Source organism: Sparus aurata, chromosome 2, assembly GCF_900880675.1.
Source record: "Sparus aurata chromosome 2, fSpaAur1.1, whole genome shotgun sequence".
NCBI lineage: Eukaryota > Metazoa > Chordata > Actinopteri > Spariformes > Sparidae > Sparus > Sparus aurata.
This window is the reverse complement of record NC_044188.1, coordinates 9,567,456-9,590,422: the sequence shown is the minus strand read 5'-3', so window position 1 is coordinate 9,590,422 and position 22,967 is coordinate 9,567,456. Positions and strand designations below refer to the sequence as shown.

General features: G+C 41.3%; 1 protein-coding gene and 1 long non-coding RNA gene across 2 annotated transcripts; one reads left to right on the top strand and one right to left on the bottom strand.

Moving 5' to 3' along the window:
• The first annotated feature begins 450 nt into the window (after positions 1-450).
• hnf1ba (HNF1 homeobox Ba) lies at positions 451-18,115 on the top strand. The gene is made up of 10 exons (XM_030438433.1): positions 451-1,116; positions 3,048-3,247; positions 3,489-3,750; positions 3,840-4,060; positions 10,217-10,371; positions 11,578-11,704; positions 11,798-11,980; positions 12,663-12,781; positions 13,172-13,216; positions 16,369-18,115. The coding sequence occupies exons 1-10, from the start codon at positions 734-736 to the stop codon at positions 16,387-16,389; spliced, it is 1,716 nt and encodes a 571-aa protein (XP_030294293.1). The 5' UTR covers positions 451-733; the 3' UTR covers positions 16,390-18,115.
• Positions 13,372-16,373, bottom strand: LOC115594384 (uncharacterized). Its single transcript, XR_003986466.1, has 4 exons — positions 16,324-16,373; positions 15,109-15,225; positions 13,662-13,821; positions 13,372-13,577 (listed from the first exon to the last, which is right to left on the bottom strand). It is a non-coding gene; the product is annotated as an uncharacterized LOC115594384 (long non-coding RNA).
• Positions 18,116-22,967: the final 4,852 nt, after the last annotated feature.

The following is a 22,967-nucleotide window of genomic DNA, read 5'->3' as shown; positions in this document are numbered from 1 at the left end:
ATAGGCTACATAAACATAACTATGGTCATGTGAGATCTAATGAGATTATCTGGCTTCATTAAAAGGCTCCAAGCGTCTGAATTGATGAGGACACCTCGTTAACACCTCCACGATAATCCCATTAAGTCATAATGAGATCGTTTAAACACGTAGATGTGGAAGAAATAGAAGAGAAAAGAATTTAAAAAGCGTCTCTCTGAACTACTTCTACACACAAACGCCTCATAATAAGACCACAATAAAAAAAAAAAAATAAAAGCCCCAGCAGCGGATCCAGCGATGTGAATATGCGCAGCTCGCCTTTTTCTTAAAAGTCTTTATGGCATATTCAACAGGGTCCAGAGTCCATGAAAGTTTTGCTGATAAGGGGAGCCAATAAAAGCAGCAGTGCAGCAGTGTAAACACATGTCCACCTCGGCCCAGAGCGGGGCCTTATTCTGTGGATTTACATAAGGCTCCATCAGCCGGCCCACTCATTATCATGTTTTATATCCCCCTGCTCTCTTCAAGCATCATGGCAAAGTAGCTCCATCCTCCCCTCCGACAGGGAAGTGAAGCAGCCTCTCGGAGCAGGTGTCAGCAGCCGAGCACAACTGGACTAAGAGAGGAAGAGAGGGACTTTATTCTGACTTTATTTTTTATTTTTCATCACCACCACCATCCCCTCTTTCCTCTTCCCTCTTTCTTTGCTTGCAGCGCGCAACCCCCAGCAGGCCTATGTTGTGTTTTTTTAATGTTCTCTAAAATGGTTTCCAAGCTGACATCCCTGCAGCAGGAGCTCCTCAGCGCCCTGCTGGACTCAGGAGTCACCCGAGACGTGCTGATCCAGGCCCTGGACGACATGGACCCCAGCCCGCAGGGTTTTGGAGTAAAACTGGAGAGCCTGCCCATGTCGCCCGCCGCCGCGCCTCAGAGCGGCAAGATGAGCGCGGCGGACGTCGACTCCAAACCCGTCTTCCACACGCTCACCAACGGCCACAACAAGGGCAAGCTGTCCGGCGACGAGGGCTCCGAGGACGGGGACGACTACGACACGCCGCCGATCCTGAAGGAGCTCCAGTCGCTGAACACGGAGGAGGCCGCCGAGCAACGCGCGGAGGTGGAGCGCATGTTGGCGTGAGTCTTTACACCAAATCTGAGTTTATTAAAAAAAAAAAAGAAAGAAAAACGGGGTAAAACTTTCGAGGAGAAAGTGAAACAAAAAGTTTGTGCGCTCACATTTACAAAGAAAATCAGCCGTGAATTTAAAAAAACAAACAACAAAACACCTTTTATTATTATTTTATTCTTAAAGCAGTTTCCTGTCTGTGTTTACAGTTTTAAAATAACCCGCCACGGACTCGGCTCTCACATTCTGGTTACTAATTATCTAGAAAGATTATTATTTCTTTACCTTCGGAAAAAAAATATCAGCTGAACCTTTAGATCTATTTATTATTAACTATACTCCACCTCCCGACGATAAAACTCACGAGGGGAAAGTGAAGCGGCACCAATCTCAATTTAGGATTTTAAAAAATAAATATATAACAACAAGTTTGACACGCATGATAATGTTTTTTAATAATTACACAAAATACTAATTCTAATAATAATAATCCTCATTTTATTATCTCCGTCTTGATTCAATTAAACTAAAAAATCCTCTTTTCCCCATTTTCTTTACGTGTCTGTAAACCCATCATCAAACCTGTAATCTATTTTTTTTTTATTATTATTATTTCTAATCATCTCCTCTTCAGCCACTTGATTCACTGTAAAACTAATATTTGAGGCTCCAACAAGGACCGGAAGAAATATCAAAACGAACCCACGTGCGGTTAAGTTATTATTAATTTTATTCTATAAATCATCAACTGAAAGATACACAGTGGCGTGTGATTAGAGTGAATGGAGATCTGGTTATTCATTGTCAAAAGTTATAAACTAACATCTCCCACTTAACCCGCAGACTTAGATGCAGGCCTCCACATTCTCCAAAACAAACAGACGTGTGTAGATTTGCTATAATTACTGATGTCTGCGTGTCTGGACCTGCTAATCTCCCATCCGAGGGTAAGGCCTCGTTTCACACATCCGATTGTGCTTTATTAATGTTTTCAATATGTTCGTGCTGAGGCAGAAAAAAATAAATGAATCATCGGTGGTGTTGTGAGTAATGACGTCCTGATTTTACAGGTAGGAATTTACGCGATTTTAATCCAAAATACAATCAAAGTTTAATTAAATGCAACTTAATAGATTTTCCTTTTTTGTGATTTTTACATCTGTAGCTAATTCTTTAATCATCTTGACCTGAAACTGTCCTCTAATTATCAATTAATTATCAATGTGTTTTATTTCAATCATGTCAAACCTTTAAAAAACTAAAGATTATTTATGTGACTACTTTTTACATTTTATTTTATGTAAACTTCTCCAAAAAAAAAAAAAGCAAAAAATGTCACAAATATCTTTGTACTTGGGGATTACCAGACGTTTTGTGCCACAGTTTTGTCGTCCGTTAAATTTTAAATTTTTGTTTTTATTCATGGTTGTTTTACATTCACAAAAAGCGAAGCTATCTGTCTCCCGGCTGAAATCTCTGTGCTAAAGCGACAAATACTAAGTCCAAGTTTCCCAACCTGCCCGGATCCACTTGAACTAACCTTTGAAAATATTTACAGCCTTATTGAACGGGCAGCGGTGATAAACGGGAAGTCTGTCAGGGGGACTTATTATCGCTACAGTCCATTTAAACTTGAGGCCTCGGAGCTGTGAAGTTAAAGGAGCAAGTTCATGTGTGTTTGAGCAGAATACTTTCATATTCTCAGTTTAAAATAAAGTTTTCATACCAGCAAAACTACCAAAATCTAAAATCTGGTGTGCACAAAGCATTTCTTCTCTTAAATTTAAAATCACGACACAAACAAAAAAAAAACTTTCAGCCATAAAATCTGAAGTGGTAAAATGTTGTTTTGTTCTTTATTACTTCCCTCTGAAAGCTGAATGTGACTCAGTGTTGAAATGAGTGCGTTTTTCTGCTCCTGTGTTTTATCTGAACCCAGAGAGGACCCATGGCGTGCTGCCCGCATGATCAAAGGTTACATGCAGCAGCACAACATCCCCCAACGGGAGGTTGTGGACATCACAGGGCTCAACCAGTCTCACCTCTCCCAGCACCTCAACAAAGGCACGCCCATGAAAACGCAGAAGCGAGCGGCCCTCTACACCTGGTACGTCAGGAAACAGCGGGAAATTCTCCGACGTAAGTTAATATTTGAGTTTCTCACAGCTTTGGCAGGCAGCAGCGTGGTGCTTTTTATTTGGGTTTCAGACCTGCAGCGACATCAGGTTGGATTGGACACCTATAGAATTAGGCCTCTGGATCACACTGAAGTTGTCATGATGCATCAAAAGGAGGAAATAATTATTTATTGATAGAAAACACCAATGTCTAAATAACTTTTGTCCATTTTATTGAATGTACCTCTTCTTGTTTTTTTCAGAGTTCAACCAGGCAGCTCACGGTTCTGGCAGCAATATGACAGACAAAGGCAATCAGGATCCAGTGTTTTTTTTCCCAGAGTTCAACCCGTCCGGTCAGGGTCAGCCTGGTGACGACGTGGGCAGCGAACCTTCCAGCAAGAAAATGAGACGCAACCGTTTCAAGTGGGGGCCCGCGTCCCAGCAAATCCTGTATCAGGCCTACGAACGGCAGAAGAACCCCAGCAAGGAGGAGCGGGAAACTTTAGTAGAGGAGTGCAACAGGTAGAAAAACGTGACACCTCCCTAGAAAAGTTTCACCCAAACAGCATCCAAGCTAGTTTTTCACCTCGTGCATCTGTTTCCCCCCGCAGAGCTGAGTGTCTCCAGAGAGGCGTCTCCCCCTCCAAAGCTCAGGGCCTCGGCTCTAATCTGGTCACCGAAGTGCGAGTCTATAACTGGTTCGCCAACCGGCGTAAAGAGGAAGCTTTCAGGCAGAAGCTGGCCATGGACGCCATCACTTCACAGCCCCACAGCATCAACCCTCTGCTGTCTCACAGCTCGCCACATCATCAGACCAGCGCTTCACCTCCAAGTAAGACGCCAAGAGACGTTTCTTTAGGATGTGTCATGATTGCACTGCAGCACTCCACTCAAGTCTCGAAACTGAACCACAGATAGTGTCTTGTTGTTCCACACATTCTTCTGCATTGTAGAAACCTGGCACCTACATTACCCACAATGCAACGCGACTACAGTAAGTTTGATCAAAGATTCCTTAAGGTTAGAACAAAAGAAGCTAATGTAGCCTTTAGCTGCAAACCTGAAGAGGAGATGAGTAGCGGCCTACGAAGCTCCACAACCCCCTGATTTTCTTTCATTTTCAAACTTTTAGTCCTCAATAGTGTCTTTAAAAAGTAGCCAAAAAGCATAAAATATCGGGTATTAAATATGAATTCTATATAAAAAGGAAAAAAAAGGATGACGTATTTGCATTTTATACCTATCATGGGTCAACTGATTATCCACCTGGCTGATTATCAGATCCAGTTTTCAGAATTATCGGATTATTCAAAAGCAATTTTTTCTTTCAACGCAATTGCAGTTAAAATACAAAATAATTAAATGATAATACAGCCTGCAATATGCAAAGTAACTATTAACCATTAGCTAAGTTATTAAATGAATGTAATGGAGTCCTCAAGTAAATGTTCTTAGCTACATTCCCTCAAGCAATGCTGACTCATGTGACATCACTTTAGGCCGTTGATCAGATTTGATACAAATTCCCCCTGGAGCCACAAAAAGTGTTATGGAACATGTTTTTAAACTTTTGCAGCACCCTTTAAGTGTTATGTGTGCATATTCATCGCTTACAGTTACGCTGACATCAATTCACAGATCCAACTTCAGGTATTTACGCCCCAATGTTGCCAAAAAAAGGGTACATGATTTAGTTTTCTTGGGTGTGAAACTGCTGTCAGAGATGGTCAGAGGCACAGCTGATGTGATCAGAGAGGCAGAGAGAGAGGGGACAAGTGATCAATGAGCGTGAGTGAGTGAGCTGAGCAAATGCCATTGTTATTCTGATCTTTGAAAACACACTGAGAACAATCCACATTGTACCTGCAATCTCCACTCCAAAGTCAGCATGGAGAAGCATGACACAAAGGGCAGCAATCCTGTGACAGGCCCTGGGTCAGGCCAGGGTCAGGGTGGGGGGACAGACACATCCAGATCACCTCACCACAACGCCGTCATTTCCACATTTCCTCCTCCCATGCAGGTTGCTAATGACTCCGCTCAGGCAGTTGCCAAAACAAGGAAATGCCGCGCGCTGTTGCCCCGACCATTTCACCCTGACCCGATGTTTGCGTTTGGACTAATTAGTATTGACCGAGTCTACCTGGTGTATACGACATAAAAACAAAGCTGATAGGCCTCGCGGGGCATTATCCTCCGCGCCATCACTCACCCACCATAAAACTGTGATTTGAGAGACTCACTCAGAGCCCATTGTTGTCCTCTCGTGTTCGAACACGAGGCGAGCTTTGAAGGGAAAACAAACTGTTTGCCTTGGCTTGCTCTTTTACCTTTGGATAAACTGGTCCCACTTGTGGATTGTCTGTTTGCTTGAGGTTTTTTTTTTTTTTTTTTCGTTTCTGTCGCCCAGAACACCTGACCAGGCATTGACCTCAGGTTGCAGAGGCAGAGGGGTCAGCGATAAGGCTGCAGAAGGGAAGGGTCGGTGCTTGGCAGAAAAGCACTTTGTTCGCCTAAAAAACCCCTCAGCTGGCTGCTTACAAGGTGTCCTGCTGGCATCCTGCCGACAGCATCAGCTGTTTTTCAGTGTCAGCCCCTGGCCTGACAATAATATCTCAGCAGGGCATCTCATTGCGTTGCTAGGGCACGGCCTGTATTATGCATGCTTAATGGACAATTAAAATCCTTTGCTACTACATCTCCCAGGCCTTTGATAAGGGGCTCCTCTGACTTCTACTCTCTATACTCTCCATCAGCAGGAGGTCCCATTGTCTGTGGTGTATTAGAAGACTGCAGTGACTGTAACCTAGGTTCATTTATCTCTGCTGGGCCCAGAGGAGGACTGGTTTTAAAGCCTCCCCCATCACCTTTATAGGCAGTGGTATAGTTGCTGAGGCTGGGTGCAGACTTGGAGCAGCAGGAGCTGTCCACCGGGGTATTGGCTCTTTTCTGGCCAGACAGGACTGATGACCCCTTCATCGCCTATAGAGAAAGCGAGTCACCCCCCTCCTTAAAGCGTCGCCACACCTTTAGTCATACGAGAGAGGTCACTGCTGGGTCAGATCAAAGAATCTCCTCTTACTTTGGGAGTTTCTATTGATTTTGTCACAGTTCGTTGGCCAGTTGGTCACAACCGGATAGACAGTCGAGCAGTGTGACGCGCCGTTTTGGCGGTGAACATTTTTTACTTTCTGAAATGAAACTGATCTCAGGGAGATTACTGAGTGTGTTAGCAGGCACACACCTGTGTTTTCACATGCAATATTTACCCACTGTTCATCCACTAATAACGTTTACTGAGCTGAAGTAATCCATCTTATTGACGGCATTTTACTCTGAAACATTGATCTGCACTAACAAGTTAGTCAAATAAATATGCTGTGTGTCGACAAAATTATATTAGATTATGCAATAATGATTTATTTAGACATGGTAATTTGCAAGTACTCAAAATACATGTACTATATTTAAAGGAGCACTGCGTAGTTTTTGGAGAAGAAATTTAAACTCTGAAATTTTAATTTAACAATTGAAACATTTGGTTCTAAACTATCTTGCCTACAAAAATCAGTGCCTGGCCCCACGTCAATTTTTAGATGTTAGGAGCTGTTACACAAAAGCTTCAAGCTGTATATTTCTGGTTTCTTGTCAAAAACTTCTTTAGGCTTAATGTAAAATGGAGACAAACTCCCCTATAGGGACAATAAAGTATATCATATCTGATCAAATTGTATTGAATAATTCAGTGAGATATGGCACCTCTTTTTAGTTTTTACATTTTCAAACAAAGAAACATCTTGTATTCATTGTTTTATTTGCTTATTTTAAAGTGCCATTTTTCCCCCAGTGTCCCAATGAAGAGAAATTTACCCTTAAAGCTTCTCAAATGCTTCTATACATTTAAAGAAATAAAAATAAAACTATGAGAGGCTGACAAAGATAAAACTCAGGGTAGTCACAGATTACAAAATTGTCAAAATTGTATGTAACACTAGCAGAAGTTTAGATTTATCTTGTGACCCTTAGAGGGGACCGACCTTCAGGTTGGGAACAGCTGCACTGAACTATCTCAATGTATGTGAAGTAGTTTAAACTAGCTAACAATCAACAACTTGAAATTTAATACTTCCGGCATGACAAGTATTTTTTATTTTGGCACTGTAGGTACATTTTGCTGATACTTAAACTGTTTATTTGTGCTTTATTTCAAGTAAACATTGAAAATATCCCTTCCTCTTTGGTGATTTGGCAGCTGAATTCACCATAAAATTGACTCATTGCTGTGTAAGCTGAGCTGCATCGTTCTGCACGTCACAAATCTAGCAGACTCAGAAGTTCCAGATCAGATACAGTAGTAGGGGGGATTCTCCGCTGCCACCTCAGGCTAGCTTGCAACAGGAGTCACACACCCACACAGAGAGGATTGGCCGAGCTCTGCACTTTCCAGCGCTCTGTGTCTACTCGAGAGCCACAAAGAAGAGACCATGGATACGTCCTGCAGAGACCCAGGAGGTCTGTCATATGCAGGGCCACGACAATGAGCGCTGCCTGGGGTTGGGGAGGCCGGCTTTGATTTTACATGGGTCACACAGGGAGCTGGAGCCTTTTAAACCTGCTGAAGATCCTTGCTACCACTCCCCTTCTGAAGTTCTCGCCCTCCCCCAGCTCTTGAAGAGGATTTTCCCAACATGCCAGAGCGCAGATGGGAAAATTTTAACATAATCTTGGTGCATCTCAAGAAAATCTGATCTTCCCTCTATGTCTCTATAAGACCCAGAGTCTCTTGAAGTCTTACTTATTTACCCCGAGGCTCCCTGCAGTTAAAATTATTACCGAGCCCAAAGAAACAAAACTGGCCTGAATAGCATCCTTTTCTCCCTGAGACACTTTAAGAGGTCGCCCAGCTCCGAGATAACTGCCTTTTTATGAGTCCTCTTCTATTGTGTGGCAATGGGGGTCATGAGTCCAATGGACTGCTTTATTGTTCTGCGGCAGTGTTTACAAGGCATGGTGCAGTGTTGTGGGGTTGCGACTATGTTGCGGAAGACAATATGAAGTCTGTGGGCTGAACAAAATGGAGGACAGGCACTTTAGAGGATGAAATACGGCCCTGTGGCTGCTTCAGACGTAGCGGCATTTGGGTTTTAAGTTCTTGTAGCAGAAGTAATAGTTCAACATTATGGCAAATATCCTGGTTTGCTTTCTTGTTAAGAGTAAGGTTAGAAGACTGACACCATTATGTAAGTTAAATATGACGCTGGAGCCTAAAGATGGTTAGCTTAGCCTAGAATAAAGACTTAAAGTGTGGAGGAACAGCTGACTTAGCTCTGTCAAATTTAAAAAATATTCACCAGCATCTTTAAAGCTCACCAAATAACCTGTTGTATTTCTATCTTAACTCTTTGGAATAAAGTTAATAAGCATATTTCTGAGTATTGCTTCAGATAAGAAGCCAGCAGACGTTAGCTTAACGTTAAGACTGAAAGCAGCTAGCCTGGCTTTGTCCAAATAAAAAAAGATATATCCACCAGCACCTCTAAAGCTCATCAGTTAACCAGTAATAAAGTGAAAAAGCATGTTCCTCAGAATAGGAAACATTTGCTTTAAATAGCCTGTGAAGCTATAGCTAGCAGATGTTAGCTTAACATAAAGACTGGAAACATCCTACCAGACATGTTATATCTCGATGATACAGGGACACTGATGCCAATTTGTTTCTTTGACACTTGAAGCAAACTTTCAGATCTGCAAACACACCCTGGTCCAGTTTCCAGCAGCGACAAGAAATCAATGTCCCCCCTCATTGGTCACATTTAGTGTCAGCGCCTCTCCCTCTTTTTATCTCAAAATGGCTGTATATCAATGCTTCCTGTCATGTCTGGCCGACTTCGGCGGGGCGTTCAGGCCCGACACACCCGGGTCAGGGACGGAGGGCTCGGGGAAGATGTGAGATCTGAGTGCAAACAGAGTCTGTCTCTACACTGTCACTGAGGGAGGGCAGCTCTCTGAGACCACAGGATAAGAATGTGTTTGACATTGTTTGTAATTGTGTAATGTTGACTCTGTTGGTATCAGAGGGGGCCTGAATCGGCAAACAGGCATTTGATTGTCGGTTGTGGCGGGGTGAGGCATTCCTCCAGGCCTCTGATGAGAGAAGTCTAGACACGGGATTAAGTGATGGCACTAAAAGACGAATGTCATTTTCAGTGCAGCTGTGAATAACTACGCACATTTTCGGTTTATCTGCCACTTTCCACTACATGTCAGAGGGAGATGTTGAACTGTTTGCACCACACAGCTTTAGATTTGAGTAGTGTCAAAAGTGTCAACATGTTTTACATCAGAAAACACAAGATAACCTTCTAAAATACGCTTCTTATATGTCTTTATTTAGGTTGAAAGAGGTACAATTATCAAATATTTTGCCTTAAAACATAAAAGAATAGTCAGATTTATATAACAGAACTTTCTCTCGTGACCTTTTTATATAAAAAAGTTAAAACCAGCTCAACCAACTAAAACAGTAACATTTCCTGACACTTTAATTTATTAGTATTATTAATCTGATATGTAATATTTTATAATGTAATACAGAGTGCTTCTACATTATACGACTACTTAATATTACTTCAGTACTTAATTGTCAACCATCTGAGTGCTGAAGCTTCACACTGACGTAATTGTGGACATCGTCAGTGGCATTTGTGTGCAGATCAGAGAGTCTGATGGGAGTTTTGCTGTAATGAGTGCGTGTACACAGTTCGTGGCCTTGGCTGAGCTGCGCAGATAGCAGCAGCGGACGGCTCAGTGTGTTTGTTTGCTCTGTCCTCTGCTGTCTGAGTCAAAGAGCAGGTGAGCCTGGTTGTTGCAGCTCAGACTGAGGCCCCACACCACTATCTCTCTGCCCTATATAACTGCTATAGTTACAGGACGCAGCAGCTGTGAGCCAGCACGAGTGAATCTAACTGTCTGTGTGTTTCTCTGCCAGTGCGTTACAGCCAAGGCCCCGGCGAGGTCTCCTCCTCCACGACCATCAGTCACCACAGTAGCAACGCCATGCCGTCCAGCCAGTCGGTGCTCCAGCAGGTGTCTCCGGGAGGATTGGACCACAGCCACAGCCTGCTGTCACCTGACGCCAAGATGGTGAGTGAACACACCTGGGCCCTCATGGCCTCAGATTAGATAAGACCCAGCCAGCGTTTAGCATAAACGTACAAAGCAGGTTCCTGAACCTCCTGTCCCATGGACCCGCTAGCGAGAGCCAACAAATAGCGCATTGTGCTGCTGTGTTTGGAAGGTGGAGCTGGGGTGGCAGGCCATGGCTGGCCCAGCACACAGCCTTCACCAGAGTGCGCCAGGCATGTCCATCGCTCAGCCAATAAACCTGACAAAGAAACATTCTGTCTGTATTGATTAAATGCCTCACAGTGAGGAGACGCAGGTGGAGCGCTGCTTGCTCTGCCAGAGAAATGACGCCAACATTCGATCATACCCAATGTTTTTTTTTTAAGTCTACTTCAGAGTTTCTCCCTTCTGCCCTCGTCCAATATTTGATCAGTGACAAGGAAAACAGCGCACAGACCCAAAGCCTCCCAGTTAACAATACTTTTGATATATGATGTGTGATTTACTGTCAGAATATTTGCCAAAATTCAACCATTTAAAGCACGTACAGTATCTCGTTCAGGGTAAAATATGAAGTCCTGCAACTGAAATATTCAAAACTGTTCATGAACTTCCCTGTCAGATCAAAACACTTCTGCCTTTTGGAGCGGCATTATGGGAAATGACCACAGGGGAGGGCGGGCAGTGTGGTGTGCAGTGGGTCAGAGCTGACAGTTTCTTATCTGCAGATGTGTGTCTGTCCTCTGTAGGCAGCTGGCTGTAGTCAAATCGACGTAGCCCCTCCGTGTCGGAGGATCCAGAGCTCAGTACTGTACATGTGTGGAAGTTGTTGTTTTTTTTACAGTTATTTTTATAGTTTTTAAAGCATTTGATAAACTTACATGCAAACGCTGTCAATGCGCTGCACAAACTCACGCACAGCTCTCTATTCTGACATTTTTCCCTACGGCTCTCCTCTCTTATCAGTATTTGCTTGTGTGCCGTGTACGAGTGGAGTTACACAAGTGTGGTGTCGTACAAAAGAATCTGAACTAAGTCAACATTTATGTCTGTTGTTTGTTTAGCAGCCAACATCTGTTTCACTTTGAAAAATACATTTATATGGATGTACGTAGCAGATGCTCAAGCTCTCATGACTTTAAGTGTTGTAGTCTATTATAACAAATATTAAAGCAATAAAACAGCGCTGTCATTTTGCTTATTTCCTCTGTTTTCGTCCTCCAGATTTCAGGTTCAGGTGGAGGACTTCCTCCAGTCAGCACGCTGACAAACATCCACAGCTCCCATCACAGCCACCAGCAGACACAGAACCTCATCATGCCTCTATCTGGAGTCATGGCCATCGCACAGAGTAAGTCCTCCATCCGTCCATTCACAACACAGAAAATGATTTATTTTGGCACGACATGTTTTGACTGACATTTTGGTTTGTGTCTCTTGATAGGTTTAAACACATCGCAGTCTCAGACGGTGCCAGTGATCAATAGCGTGGCGGGCAGCCTCGCCGCGCTGCAGCCGGTCCAGTTCTCCCAGCAGCTCCACAGCCCCCACCAGCAGAGCCTGATGCAGCAGTCCCCTAGCCACATGAGCCAGCAGCCGTTCATGGCTACCGTCACACACTCGCACAGTCAGTAACACTATACTTCTATGTATACCCCCGAATTACCAAGTAAAGTAGACGATTACATTGAAATTGCACCAGCGTAGAAGTTTTAACAACTTCAAGTTATTAGTTTACTTTACAAGGCAATTGGCTTATTGCATTTTTTAAAGTAAAGTAGGTGTCCGATTTTACATTGTAGGTTATGAAAAGTAACAAATAGAAGTGATTTTACTTTTTTAAATTGTTTAATTTGATTGTTTTAAGAGGTCTGAAGGATAAAACTCTCCATCTTTGACAGGAAATAATAAATAATTGGAGAAAAGTCAGAATGATAAATGTAATTATGTTGTTAAGAGGAGATTTTTTTAAACCAAAAACAAAAAAAAACATAATATGATCTATTTCTTTTTAATGTCTCTGAATACTTAAAGCAAAAAGAGCTGCTACAAACCTGATATCAACCTTCAAATTATGTTTATTTATCATACTGAGCTCAATTTCTGCTCATTTAACTTTTTTATAACAAAATTATTTATTTCTGTTGCATAAACTCTCTGCCAGTGTCTGTAAAACCACTTTCATAGTGTTTATACAGCCCGAGATCTGCTTTAAAATAAACAAAGTGACATGTTAATCCCACTTTCTACAATATGGGAAAAGATTTAAGTTTTGTAGTCTAATTATCTCTCTGACGTTTCCTTTGCAGTGTATCCTCACAAGCAAGAGCCCCCCCAATACTCCCACCCGTCACGCTTCCCCTCGGCCATGGTGGTCACAGACGCCAACAGCCTCAGCACCCTCAGCTCCATGTCCTCGAGCAAGACGGTGAGTCTCTACCCCACAAAATATATCACATCCCAGAGGAGCCACAGTTTTAGCTGCATGTTCTCACCGCCGTCTGTCTGTTGGGTTTTTAGATTGAAACAACATCGGGGTATTTGCATGAGAATCATCAGTAAATTTGACGTATAAGTGAAGTAAATTTAGCATTTTGCAACAGAAAGTATTATCTTGTCATCAAATCTCTCTCGAAAAGTACTCACACACTTTGATCAGCTCACCTGTCACCCGTTGATACATAAAAAAAATCACCCTTCACCACTCAAACAAAGCGCAAACTAACAGCAGGCACTAGATTACAAGTGGGAAAAGTGTGTGTGGGTGTGTGTGTGTGTTGTGTTTGTGTGTTGACTTCTTTGATTCCTGTCACATTAGGACGCTCCTGTAAACAAGATGGTGCAACTCGGGGGTCTCTCCTGGGTAAATACATTTTTATCAGTTCAGTCACGCACTTTAAATGAGTAGAATCAACAGAATCACACACAAGTCAAATCATTGAAGTCATTTTACTTGAGTTTGCAGCTGCTGCTTGTTCAAGTGCTTTCATACGGCTCCAAACTAACAGGCAGGGCAGATATATGGATAGTATACTCCTCAGGATTCCTATTTCCTCCTAATCAATCACCTGTTCCCTCAACCTGAACGCCTCTTGATTAATGCTGCCTCCTTTCACTTTCCTCTCCCTGCTGAGAGTTTTCCTCTGCGATCAGGAAATGAGCCTCACTCTTAATCAAAGTCCTCATCGCTCGTCTTCTTCCATTTCCTCCATGCTACAGTGGGGCTGGAGATGAGAAGAGCCGGGTGGTGAGGGGGGTGGTGGATGGTGTAGTTTTTTTGGTTAATTACACCTCTTCCTCTTTCCTACCTCTCCCTGCTCTCGGTGATCGCTCTAGCCTGAAATGTCGTCCACGGTGCTTTCACACGCTCAATTTCCCACGCTGAGGAAGAGCGCTCGTACCGCCGCACTGCTACTGACAAACTGATGGGTCGATGGGATGATAGGTCAGAGCGCGGCGGCGTTTTCTCTGTGGAGGAAGGAAGGAAAATCTCTGTGATGCCGTGAAATAGGTGCATCTAAGCCAGTCTAAGACAATCAAGTGTTTATTGTTACACTTCAGTAAAAAAAAGGAGTGTGCTGTGACAAAAGCTGCACCCATTGGTGTAAAAAAACACTCTCTAAATTTCTAAATCTAATCCATATGCCCCATAACGCCTCGTATCAGCTCAAAAAAGCTATTTTTTAATTAATGTCACTTAAATAAATTTAGACGATATTGCCTTTCACCAATTAGCTCCTCTTAATTTTCATTTAAATACTGTTTTAGACTGACTGCAGAAGGAGTGGCCTCATTGGGGGACTGTAAACCAAGCAGGATTAAATAATAAAACATAACTAAAATAAATGTAACTGAATATTGATGTGACAAGACTTTTTGTAAGGATCCAAAAGCCAAGAATGTTAGAAACCATCCGGTTTTAATGCTCCAAATATTGTAAGAAAAATGAATTGTACAGATGGAGTAGTTTTGTTGATGAACTATAAATTAAGCAAGTTTAAAATAATGAAAATTGTTGTGACAAGAAGCTCCAACTAAACTTTTTCTAAGTATACAAAAGCCCAGTGAAAAGTCGGGTCCATTGATTTCATTTTTAATAGTGTTACCATTATTTTTTTTCTCAATAAAATCTCCAGATTTTTTTGTTTTCTCAGTAAATTGAATCTCTCACAAATATATCTATCTATCTGTCTATATATATATATATTATGATATATTTAAATGTTAAGATTTTTGTATACACTATAAAATGTGACAAGCGATTTTACTTCAAGGTAAAATCAAGGATGATATCCTCAAAATTTTCATTTGAAATAGTCTTTTTTAAATAACTTTTACTTTACTTTTTACGTAATTCTGAGGTAATGGTTTCCTGACTGTTCTAAAAAAGTAACGTCAACGAAAATATACAGTCGATCAATTAATCTAAAGTTGTTTCATTTATATTTATCTTTATTTATACAAAGTATAAATTAGTATAACATTGAAATTCTCAAGTAAAGCACAAGAACCCCAGTATTGTTTTCAAATACAGTACTTGAGTGAATGTCCTGGTTGTTACCTTCCACCTTTGTGGCATTTCACAAACCGGTTTATTTAGAGAGCAATTAGCCCGCAGGCTCTCCCAGGTATTTTCTTATCAGGACTTTTATTTGGACGGGGCAGACTTCTTCTCATGACCAACATGCTCGGGCTTTATAACACTCATTGTTTACTGTGAACCCTCCATTATACCTGAGTCTGTTTAGAACTCACCTCTGCTAAGAGCCCGCCGTCTAATGACTCCACAGTCTTAGCTGCGGGTCAGCTTTATCAGGTGAGGCTGTTTGCTGGCCGCAGGGTCACGTCAGGGTCGCCTGCCTGCCTCCACCCCTGGAGAAAAAAATAAATTCCACAAACAATCCAAAAAAGAGGCATTTCAATGGAAACTAGGCTTCTCAGCGTCAGGAGAAGAGGGATGAGGAATGTATTTGATCAGGTGTGGCACATGAAGGTGCAGGAGCGATGTATTTACCAGTGCTGGACGAAGTATTCAAAACATGTACTTAATTAAAAGTAGCAAGAATACTCCATTACAAGAGCAAGTCCTGCATTCATAACATTATAGAGTAAAAGTATATAGATATCAGGAAATAAATATACATTGGGTGGTATTTTAAGGTTGTGATGGAGCTAAATAAACTTAATACATTTTAGTCTTAATCTGTAACAAGTAACTAATTACTTTAAATGTTAGACAAATGTAATAGAGTAAGAAGTATCAAGTGGTATAAAATAGTGACATTTTAAAAAAGTACAGCTACATGTAGTTTGTAGCCATGGTAATGATGCAGATTATACTGTATATACAAAGTGATGGAATGTACATTTAGTGTACTACGGTTATTTAGGACTATTTTGAGGTATTCATTCTTACATACTTACAATTTCCTCTACTTAGTACTTCTACTCCACTGCATTTTTGAGGCAAATATTGTACTTTTTACTCCATTACATTGATTTGAAAAGCTTAGTAACTTGTTTCTTTGAGGACTGCTTAATTAGAGCCGAAGTAGAACATTTTTGAATTGATTTATTTTATCATCATCAGAAAAATGCCGATTATAAGATCAACTCCTTGTAAACAATATATACTTACACATATTTTCTTGTACTTTTGATAGTATAACAAAATGTCTTTACTGATTAACATGTAGGTGTAATTTTAAGGTTGCAGTTAGAAGTGGTTCTACATGAACAACTTAACTGATAACAATATTGTATAAACTATAGTATGTTTTGAATTTACAGCCTTATTATGTAAACACAACTACAGCTGTTGATGTAATGGAGTATAAAGTAGCATAAAAATAGACAAGTACCTCAAAACTGTACCTGACTTCATGTGCTTAGTACTTGTTATGATGACATTATACTGTATATACCTGTGTTACTGGACAGATTGTATTTATTGTTTTATGTAACACAGACCTGCTTTATCTGACACGTCTCTCCCTCTCCTCCTCCTCCTTTCAGTGTCCTCTTCAGGCCTGGTGAGAGCGTCCACCTGACTTCCTCGGTGCCCGGCAACCGGAGCACATTTTTCCACCCTCTCGGCGCGATAACCATGACAACTCTTAATAACCGGCAACGGCGCGGCTGGATGATGAGTCAGTCAACAAAAAAAACGAGAGGACTGACGACGGCGGGGCCAGGCGGTGAATGATGAGAAAAACGGGGACAGTGGAGGGAAGAGACTGGATTCCCCTCGGTCGCACACAAATGATCAACAAGGATGATTTTAACACAATCTGTGAAAACAGTATTCAGTTATTTTTTTTTTTTAATGCCTCCTTTTTTTTTAAAGGAACAAAAAACAAAGCACCAGAAAAATGCTCAGAAGCTGTGCGTGGTACGGACCTGAATGAAGGCAACTTATATTACACTGTGATTAAAGGTGGAAATATGAAGACACACGGACACGACAGAGACACTAATCAGCCTCTGTGAAGGCTGGAAAAAAAAAACTCACGACAGGTTCCTGGATGACGTGAGCACGTGAGCAGAACTGTGTGACAATCACAATAACCTGTTATTGATCCTCTTACTGGGCTTTAAAGGAGTCTTCCATGTTATTCTTTCACACTCAGTTTACTGTACTAGCACAAGTGCAGGCGATGAATGCTCGGGGGGATTCATCATGTCGAGTTGTTCAATGTGTATACTGTGATTGAAAAGACTTTGACAATCTTGAAAAGGACTATGCAATGCGTCTATAGGTGTATGCAGTGCTTTGTATAACTGGATTCTGCACAGAACTCCACACACTTGAGACTGGAGATGAATTATGCACTATCAGTGAAGTCACCAACAATTATTGTACAGTGGAGCTGCCCGAGAAACAGCACAAAAGCAGATGTGTGTGACAAACATGCCAAAGACTAAGAGAGTAGTGGAGTGTAGGTACGACTACGATAGCCTGCAGTATCTGTAAACCACGTCTGCCTTGGGGGAACTGACTCACACTCTTTAAACGTGGCCCTTCCCCTCCATGTTGTTTGCACACAGGTTTCAGGTGAATTTCAGGAATGGGACTCACCCTCCTCCTCCCTCCTCCCTCCCTCCTCCCTCGCCGAACTTCCTGCTCCAAAGTGAGGAGATACCAAAACAGGACCGATATTGTCAATAACTCCTCGTCATAAATCAAGGCGCAGGACCCCCCGCTGAGGCAGAAAGAATGAAAATATTGACAGGTATTCAGAAACAAAACAGCCATATTAGTCTGGTATTCAGTGAAGAGGAGAGACATGAAAGAGGACGATGTTGTGACAGCAGCTGCTCTAATCAGACAGGAATCCACACGGACTGAGAAATGTAGGGGAGAGGAGCAGCTGCTCGTGAGCACTACAGAAGTGTGTTCAGAGAGAAAAGGAAGCGAGCTGTCAACTTTCATGTCATTACACAAAGTCGACCATTTCTGTATATCCAACTCAGTCATTGGAATAAGTGTCGGCAAGGTACTTTTTGCAAACCAAGGATATGATGAAATCGTATCATTATTGTTAATATTATTATATTATTAAGGCACAAAACCATTTGGTCAGTGTTAGAAAAAGATCATGTTTTTGGCAACTGTAGCCACAAACTCATTAGAGATACCAGGTTTTTTGCTGCAGATTAACCAGACATCTTTTCAAAAATACCTGTTTTTCCAGCTGCAAATTGTCCTGACATCTCAATAAAAATACCTGGTCTTCAGCTGGAAATTGGCCGGAAGTCTCAAAAAAAACATCAGGTTTTGTTGTCACCAATGTGGTTGGAAAACTTTCCAATGTATCGTTACCAATATCCATTGGTTTCACGCTTACGAATGCTGAAACTTGGCAAGCTACCATGCCATCACCATCCCCTCCTCCTCATGACATAGAAGTCAGCTAATATACACTTAATCTGAACATGCAGAAATCTCTATATGATACATGAAATGTACAATTTTAATGTATCTTTGGTTTGCAGACATGTACAGTGCCAATATATTATTCTGGTGAAACTGAGCCGGATTATTCGCCCCGACAGCTTCAAGTTATCTAGCCAGCTAACATGAAGCCTGTTTGTGTTCAGCTCAGCCTCTGACTGAACTCACCACAATCTTTTCTCCCTTTTTACACCTTGTTTCTGTACATTTCTTTAACCGGGTTTCACAAACCGCAATAAGCTCCAACATCTGTATCAATTTATATCCAAATGCATTTTCTGTCTAAACACAAAGTCACAGTTTAGGTGGTGTTTTCCTTTCACTATCTCTACCCAAAGGGCAACTTTGACCATCAAACCCTTCATGTTGTAAGTGTGGCAGATCCAGTCTCCTGTTCAATATTAGGTCATTACATTGTTATATTGTTATGTTTGGTTGGTTTGTGACTGTTATCGGCACGTCTACTGCCATCTGATCAGAGGGCACTCATACTTGTGTGACAGGACATGATTTTTTTTTTCCTCCTAATGTATTATTTTTGTATAAAATTGAAATCAATCATAAATCATTATTTATACTTTCTGAGAAAATATTGATATTTCAAGTAAAAGTTTTTTTTTTCCAAAATGAATACTTGGCTGTGGTTATTTCTTGCACGATAGATAGATAGATAGATAGATAGATAGATAGATAGATAGATAGATAAATGTTTAAAACATGACAAAAGAAGAAGAGGCAGCAGCAGAGAGCGTTTGTCCTGTTTACAGCCTGGACAAAGATGTTGTGGTGCTGCTGTGTGATAAGCGAACAGCCTCTTTGAAGTTCATAGATCTAAAGTGCAACTCTGAATTCGAAGCAACAAGTTCAACGAACCCGACACAGCACGATAGCGTCATTCATCCCAGCCTTTATCTGGTTCTGACATACAGCCTGCAGTAAAAAAATACAGTTACACGGCTTCATTGGGTCGAGATAAAGGTCATACTTATATTTAGTAGTATCACATATAACCATGCTTACACACGAAAACTTGGCACATACGTTATGCTAATTTGTTCAGGAGGCAATGATTTCTACACATTGTGTTAAAGAATGTTTTAGAGCATTTGAAAATAGTGAAACCTGTAAGAGGACTGAAAACTAAATGCAATGTGCATACATTCATTTTAATAATGTAAAATCTGAAATATCAACCAAAAAAAGTTACACAACGCTGACATCAGGCTAAAAATCAGTTCTCAAGTTTGGGGATTCTGTTAGTTTAAAAAAGCTGAAGAAGTCTGAGGCATCCAAAGAAGGTAATGCATGAAAACGGGCTTTAATATCTCAGAAATAAAAGTAACAACATGTTACGTTGCCTCAGACCTCGACAGAACTTTAGAAAAACACTGACAGATTTTCAACCTTTAAAGGTGCACTATGTAGTTTTGGAGAAGAAACATTAACTCAGAATCTTTGTATTTACAATATTAATGAGGTAATGATACAAACTCATCTTTTGGTGGCAGGGTCCGCCAAATGTAAACAAATACAAAAACAGTATGCGACTGTGTTGTCCTCAAAGGGTTAGCATGGGTTGAATTGGAGCTACGGCTGTAGCCTATTTTAAGCCAAACCATGATGTTTTTGCATCAGTCATGACCTTCCCTGTAACGCTCTGCTGCCTGTGAGTCATGCTGGAGTTGAAGGGGGAGTCCGTGATCCTCTGCTCCCAGGAAGTTTGGATCGGACAAATGCAGCTTCGAAACAGACAGCCACGGAGGAGGTGACGCTCGTCTTGTTTAACTTAGTCAAAAGTTTCCTGAAGACGTCGGGTCAACACTTGTATAGAATGTTTTAAATAATTATTGACAGAAAACAGCCAAATTTCGTTGGACTTCAAGATTACACAAAATAGATTTTTAACTTCAGTTGTCAGAAATGTCCCCAAACTTACTGAAGCTAATAAAAGCTTGTAAACTATAAATGGAATTAGGAGTTTGTATTGAATCATTTACTCTTTTTAATCCATATTCCCCAATGAGTCCACAACTGCAAGACATTAGCTTCATAATGCGATGAGGTGCATACTGTTTTTAGTCAAAACATCAGATTGTTGAAATATGAGGTCAAATCAAATAAATCGATTAAGACCAGCAGAAACTTCACACCAGTGTTTCCTGATTAAGCCGATTATTCCCCAAATATAAAGAGTCACTATAATACACAAGGAACGAAGGTAAACAAATACTAAATACTGTCATGGTTATCACTAATTGGTCAGCAGAATATTCTTTGGATCACAGTGAACCGAGTTTGTATTCAAACCCTAATTCACCGCTGAACTAAATGCCTCATGTTTAGAGAGCTTACAGTTGTGTTTCAAGCTCTAACAGATGTTAATGAGCCTCCCGCTGTTTCAGTTTCTGCCGGAGAAGAGAGCAAAGGGGACGTGGTCAGATCTTTAGAGGCTTCCTGGGTGTAAAAATCAAAGGCCTCATTCAAAACCAAATAGAGCAACATCAGTGGATTACAAGGCTTCCCTCGGCAGGGCTCCGTGACGTAAAAGAGGCTGCAGGTCAACGCGGGGAGTTCAGGCCAAGTGCTAAAAAATCTGAATCCTTTCTAAAAAATTTAATGAAGCAAACTTTAAAGGTGCAGTACGTAGGTTAGAGGAAGACATTTTAATCATAAGAGAAGATCTTTATTGAAAGATTTGTTTTAGTCCTAAACAAATTGAATAATCAAATATCTTTGTTTTCATGACTGAATAAGCAGAATAAACAAACCTTGTTGAGTTTGTATTATACTATTATTTGTACTTCTTCAAAGCTGATGTATTTAAATGCACGGTGTGTAATTTCTCAAGCAGAACAATGAAAACAAATCATGTGGGTTGATTACGTCTTAGTGTGAAATGATGGAAACTGATAGTTTTTATTGTTAAACAGCCGCCGCTGCTGATGAGACTCTATCTGATGTTAAATGCTCATAGATGCAGTATTGTGTTGAAGTGTAATTGATGTTATGTTGAGTCACATTAGCCGACTTCCTTCTTCACTCTCTGACGTACCATGTGATATTTCGGATGTTTGCACAGGCGACCAGCTGAAATGCACATTTACCTTAAAAAAAAAAAGAGGATTTCTTTACACAAGGACGCAACATGTTATATCTTTGAATGTAAAATACTGTTTAACCCCAAGTCGCAATGCACACATTTGCCCTCAGGCCAAGTTCAAGCTCCTTAATTAGCATTAGGACCATTGGACATCGACTATAAAACTTAAAGCAATAAAACTATATCAGTTCCTCCTATAACTGATACTGCTGCTACTTGTACAAGTAATATTGGCTGTATTGCTTTTATTATATGCAGGTCTTGATACGTCTGTATGACGATATGGAAAGCAGTTGAGGTCGTTCAATTATACTCAGGTAACATTAGCCTATCTGAGCCGTCCTATCATCTATAATCCTCTCCGGCCAATCCACAGCTGAAAACAATGTCCCCGAGCGGCAGCAGTCAGGCTGCAGATGTGGTCATAGCTCAGTAACTGCCACAACTGCTGCTCTGGATAACATTGTTAAATCATTTGATAAAAAGCAACATTGTGCTTGAGATCAGTCCAGGATTTTAATAACGGTGATCAAAAAGTTCTGATAGATGAGTGAGTTTCCATGGGCTGGGATGGTTCTTCTTCTACTGCAATGCTACTACTGCTACTATTACTACTGCGGCTAATGATGTAAAAACGATTTAAGGAACTTGGAGAGATCATCCTGGCAATAGTTTTTCCCCCCCACCAGTTCACAAGTCGTAAACACAGGAGAGAATTAATTCAGATCAAACTTATAAAATGGATCCCCAGAAAAATTAATCCTCTCCTTTACCCCTCAGGGAGTCCAGAAATAAAACTGACATTAAATAAGTCCGGAGTGGAAGAAGAAGCAGGCGATACGATGGTCTCTACAGACAGACATGAAGTTGAGGATGCTCTGAGACTCTGTGTGGTGACGATGGACCAATAGGATCTGAGGACTTGGAGGTCAACGCGAGGAGCGAGCTGCCACCCGGGGAACAGAGGAGAGGGGAGAGAGACAGAAAGTGGAAGCTGCACGCTGAATGTGGCCGTGTGTTTAGCAGAGCCAGAAGAAAGGACACTACATCAACTCCAGCTGAGGCCCAAGGGGTTAATGGATAGGACTGCCCAGCAGGGGTCAAGGGTCAGGAGGCCACTCTGCCAGGGCTAATTGGTCACTGCGACCGGAGTTAACGCCAGCCTCTCTATGGAGAAATACATACACATGTATGGAGCTGCTGTGACAGGACCCCTCCATCAAAAGGCCTCAGATCAAGGAGACCTCTGTTGGGCTCCTGCACAGTCATGGAGATCCGTCAGAAGCCTTCGCCGTACATCGCCAGCAGCACCACCTACAGTGACAGCTAGGCTGGACTCGAGAAAAGATCAGTGGCTTTTGATCTCAGGTTATTTAACTCAGCTCATTAGCATTCACTTCTTTTTATTCTTATTATGAAAGATGGAGAGGATCTTTATTTTTAACTCATCCTGTAATCTATAAATTAAGATGCTTGATTGATTTATCGTCCATTAAGCATCAGAAAATCATTAACTGTATACATTAAATAAAGAGGATTTTTTCAGAATGTTATTGCAAA

Excerpts from the sequence above, each read along its gene's own strand:
- hnf1ba (XM_030438433.1), top strand. The coding sequence starts at position 734 with ATGTTCTCTAAAATGGTTTCCAAGCTGACATCCCTGCAGCAGGAGCTC. Across the intron at positions 11,705-11,797 it reads AGTCATGGCCATCGCACAGA|GTTTAAACACATCGCAGTCT; the intron begins GTAAGTCCTCCA and ends GTCTCTTGATAG. Across the intron at positions 12,782-13,171 it reads CCATGTCCTCGAGCAAGACG|GACGCTCCTGTAAACAAGAT; the intron begins GTGAGTCTCTAC and ends CTGTCACATTAG.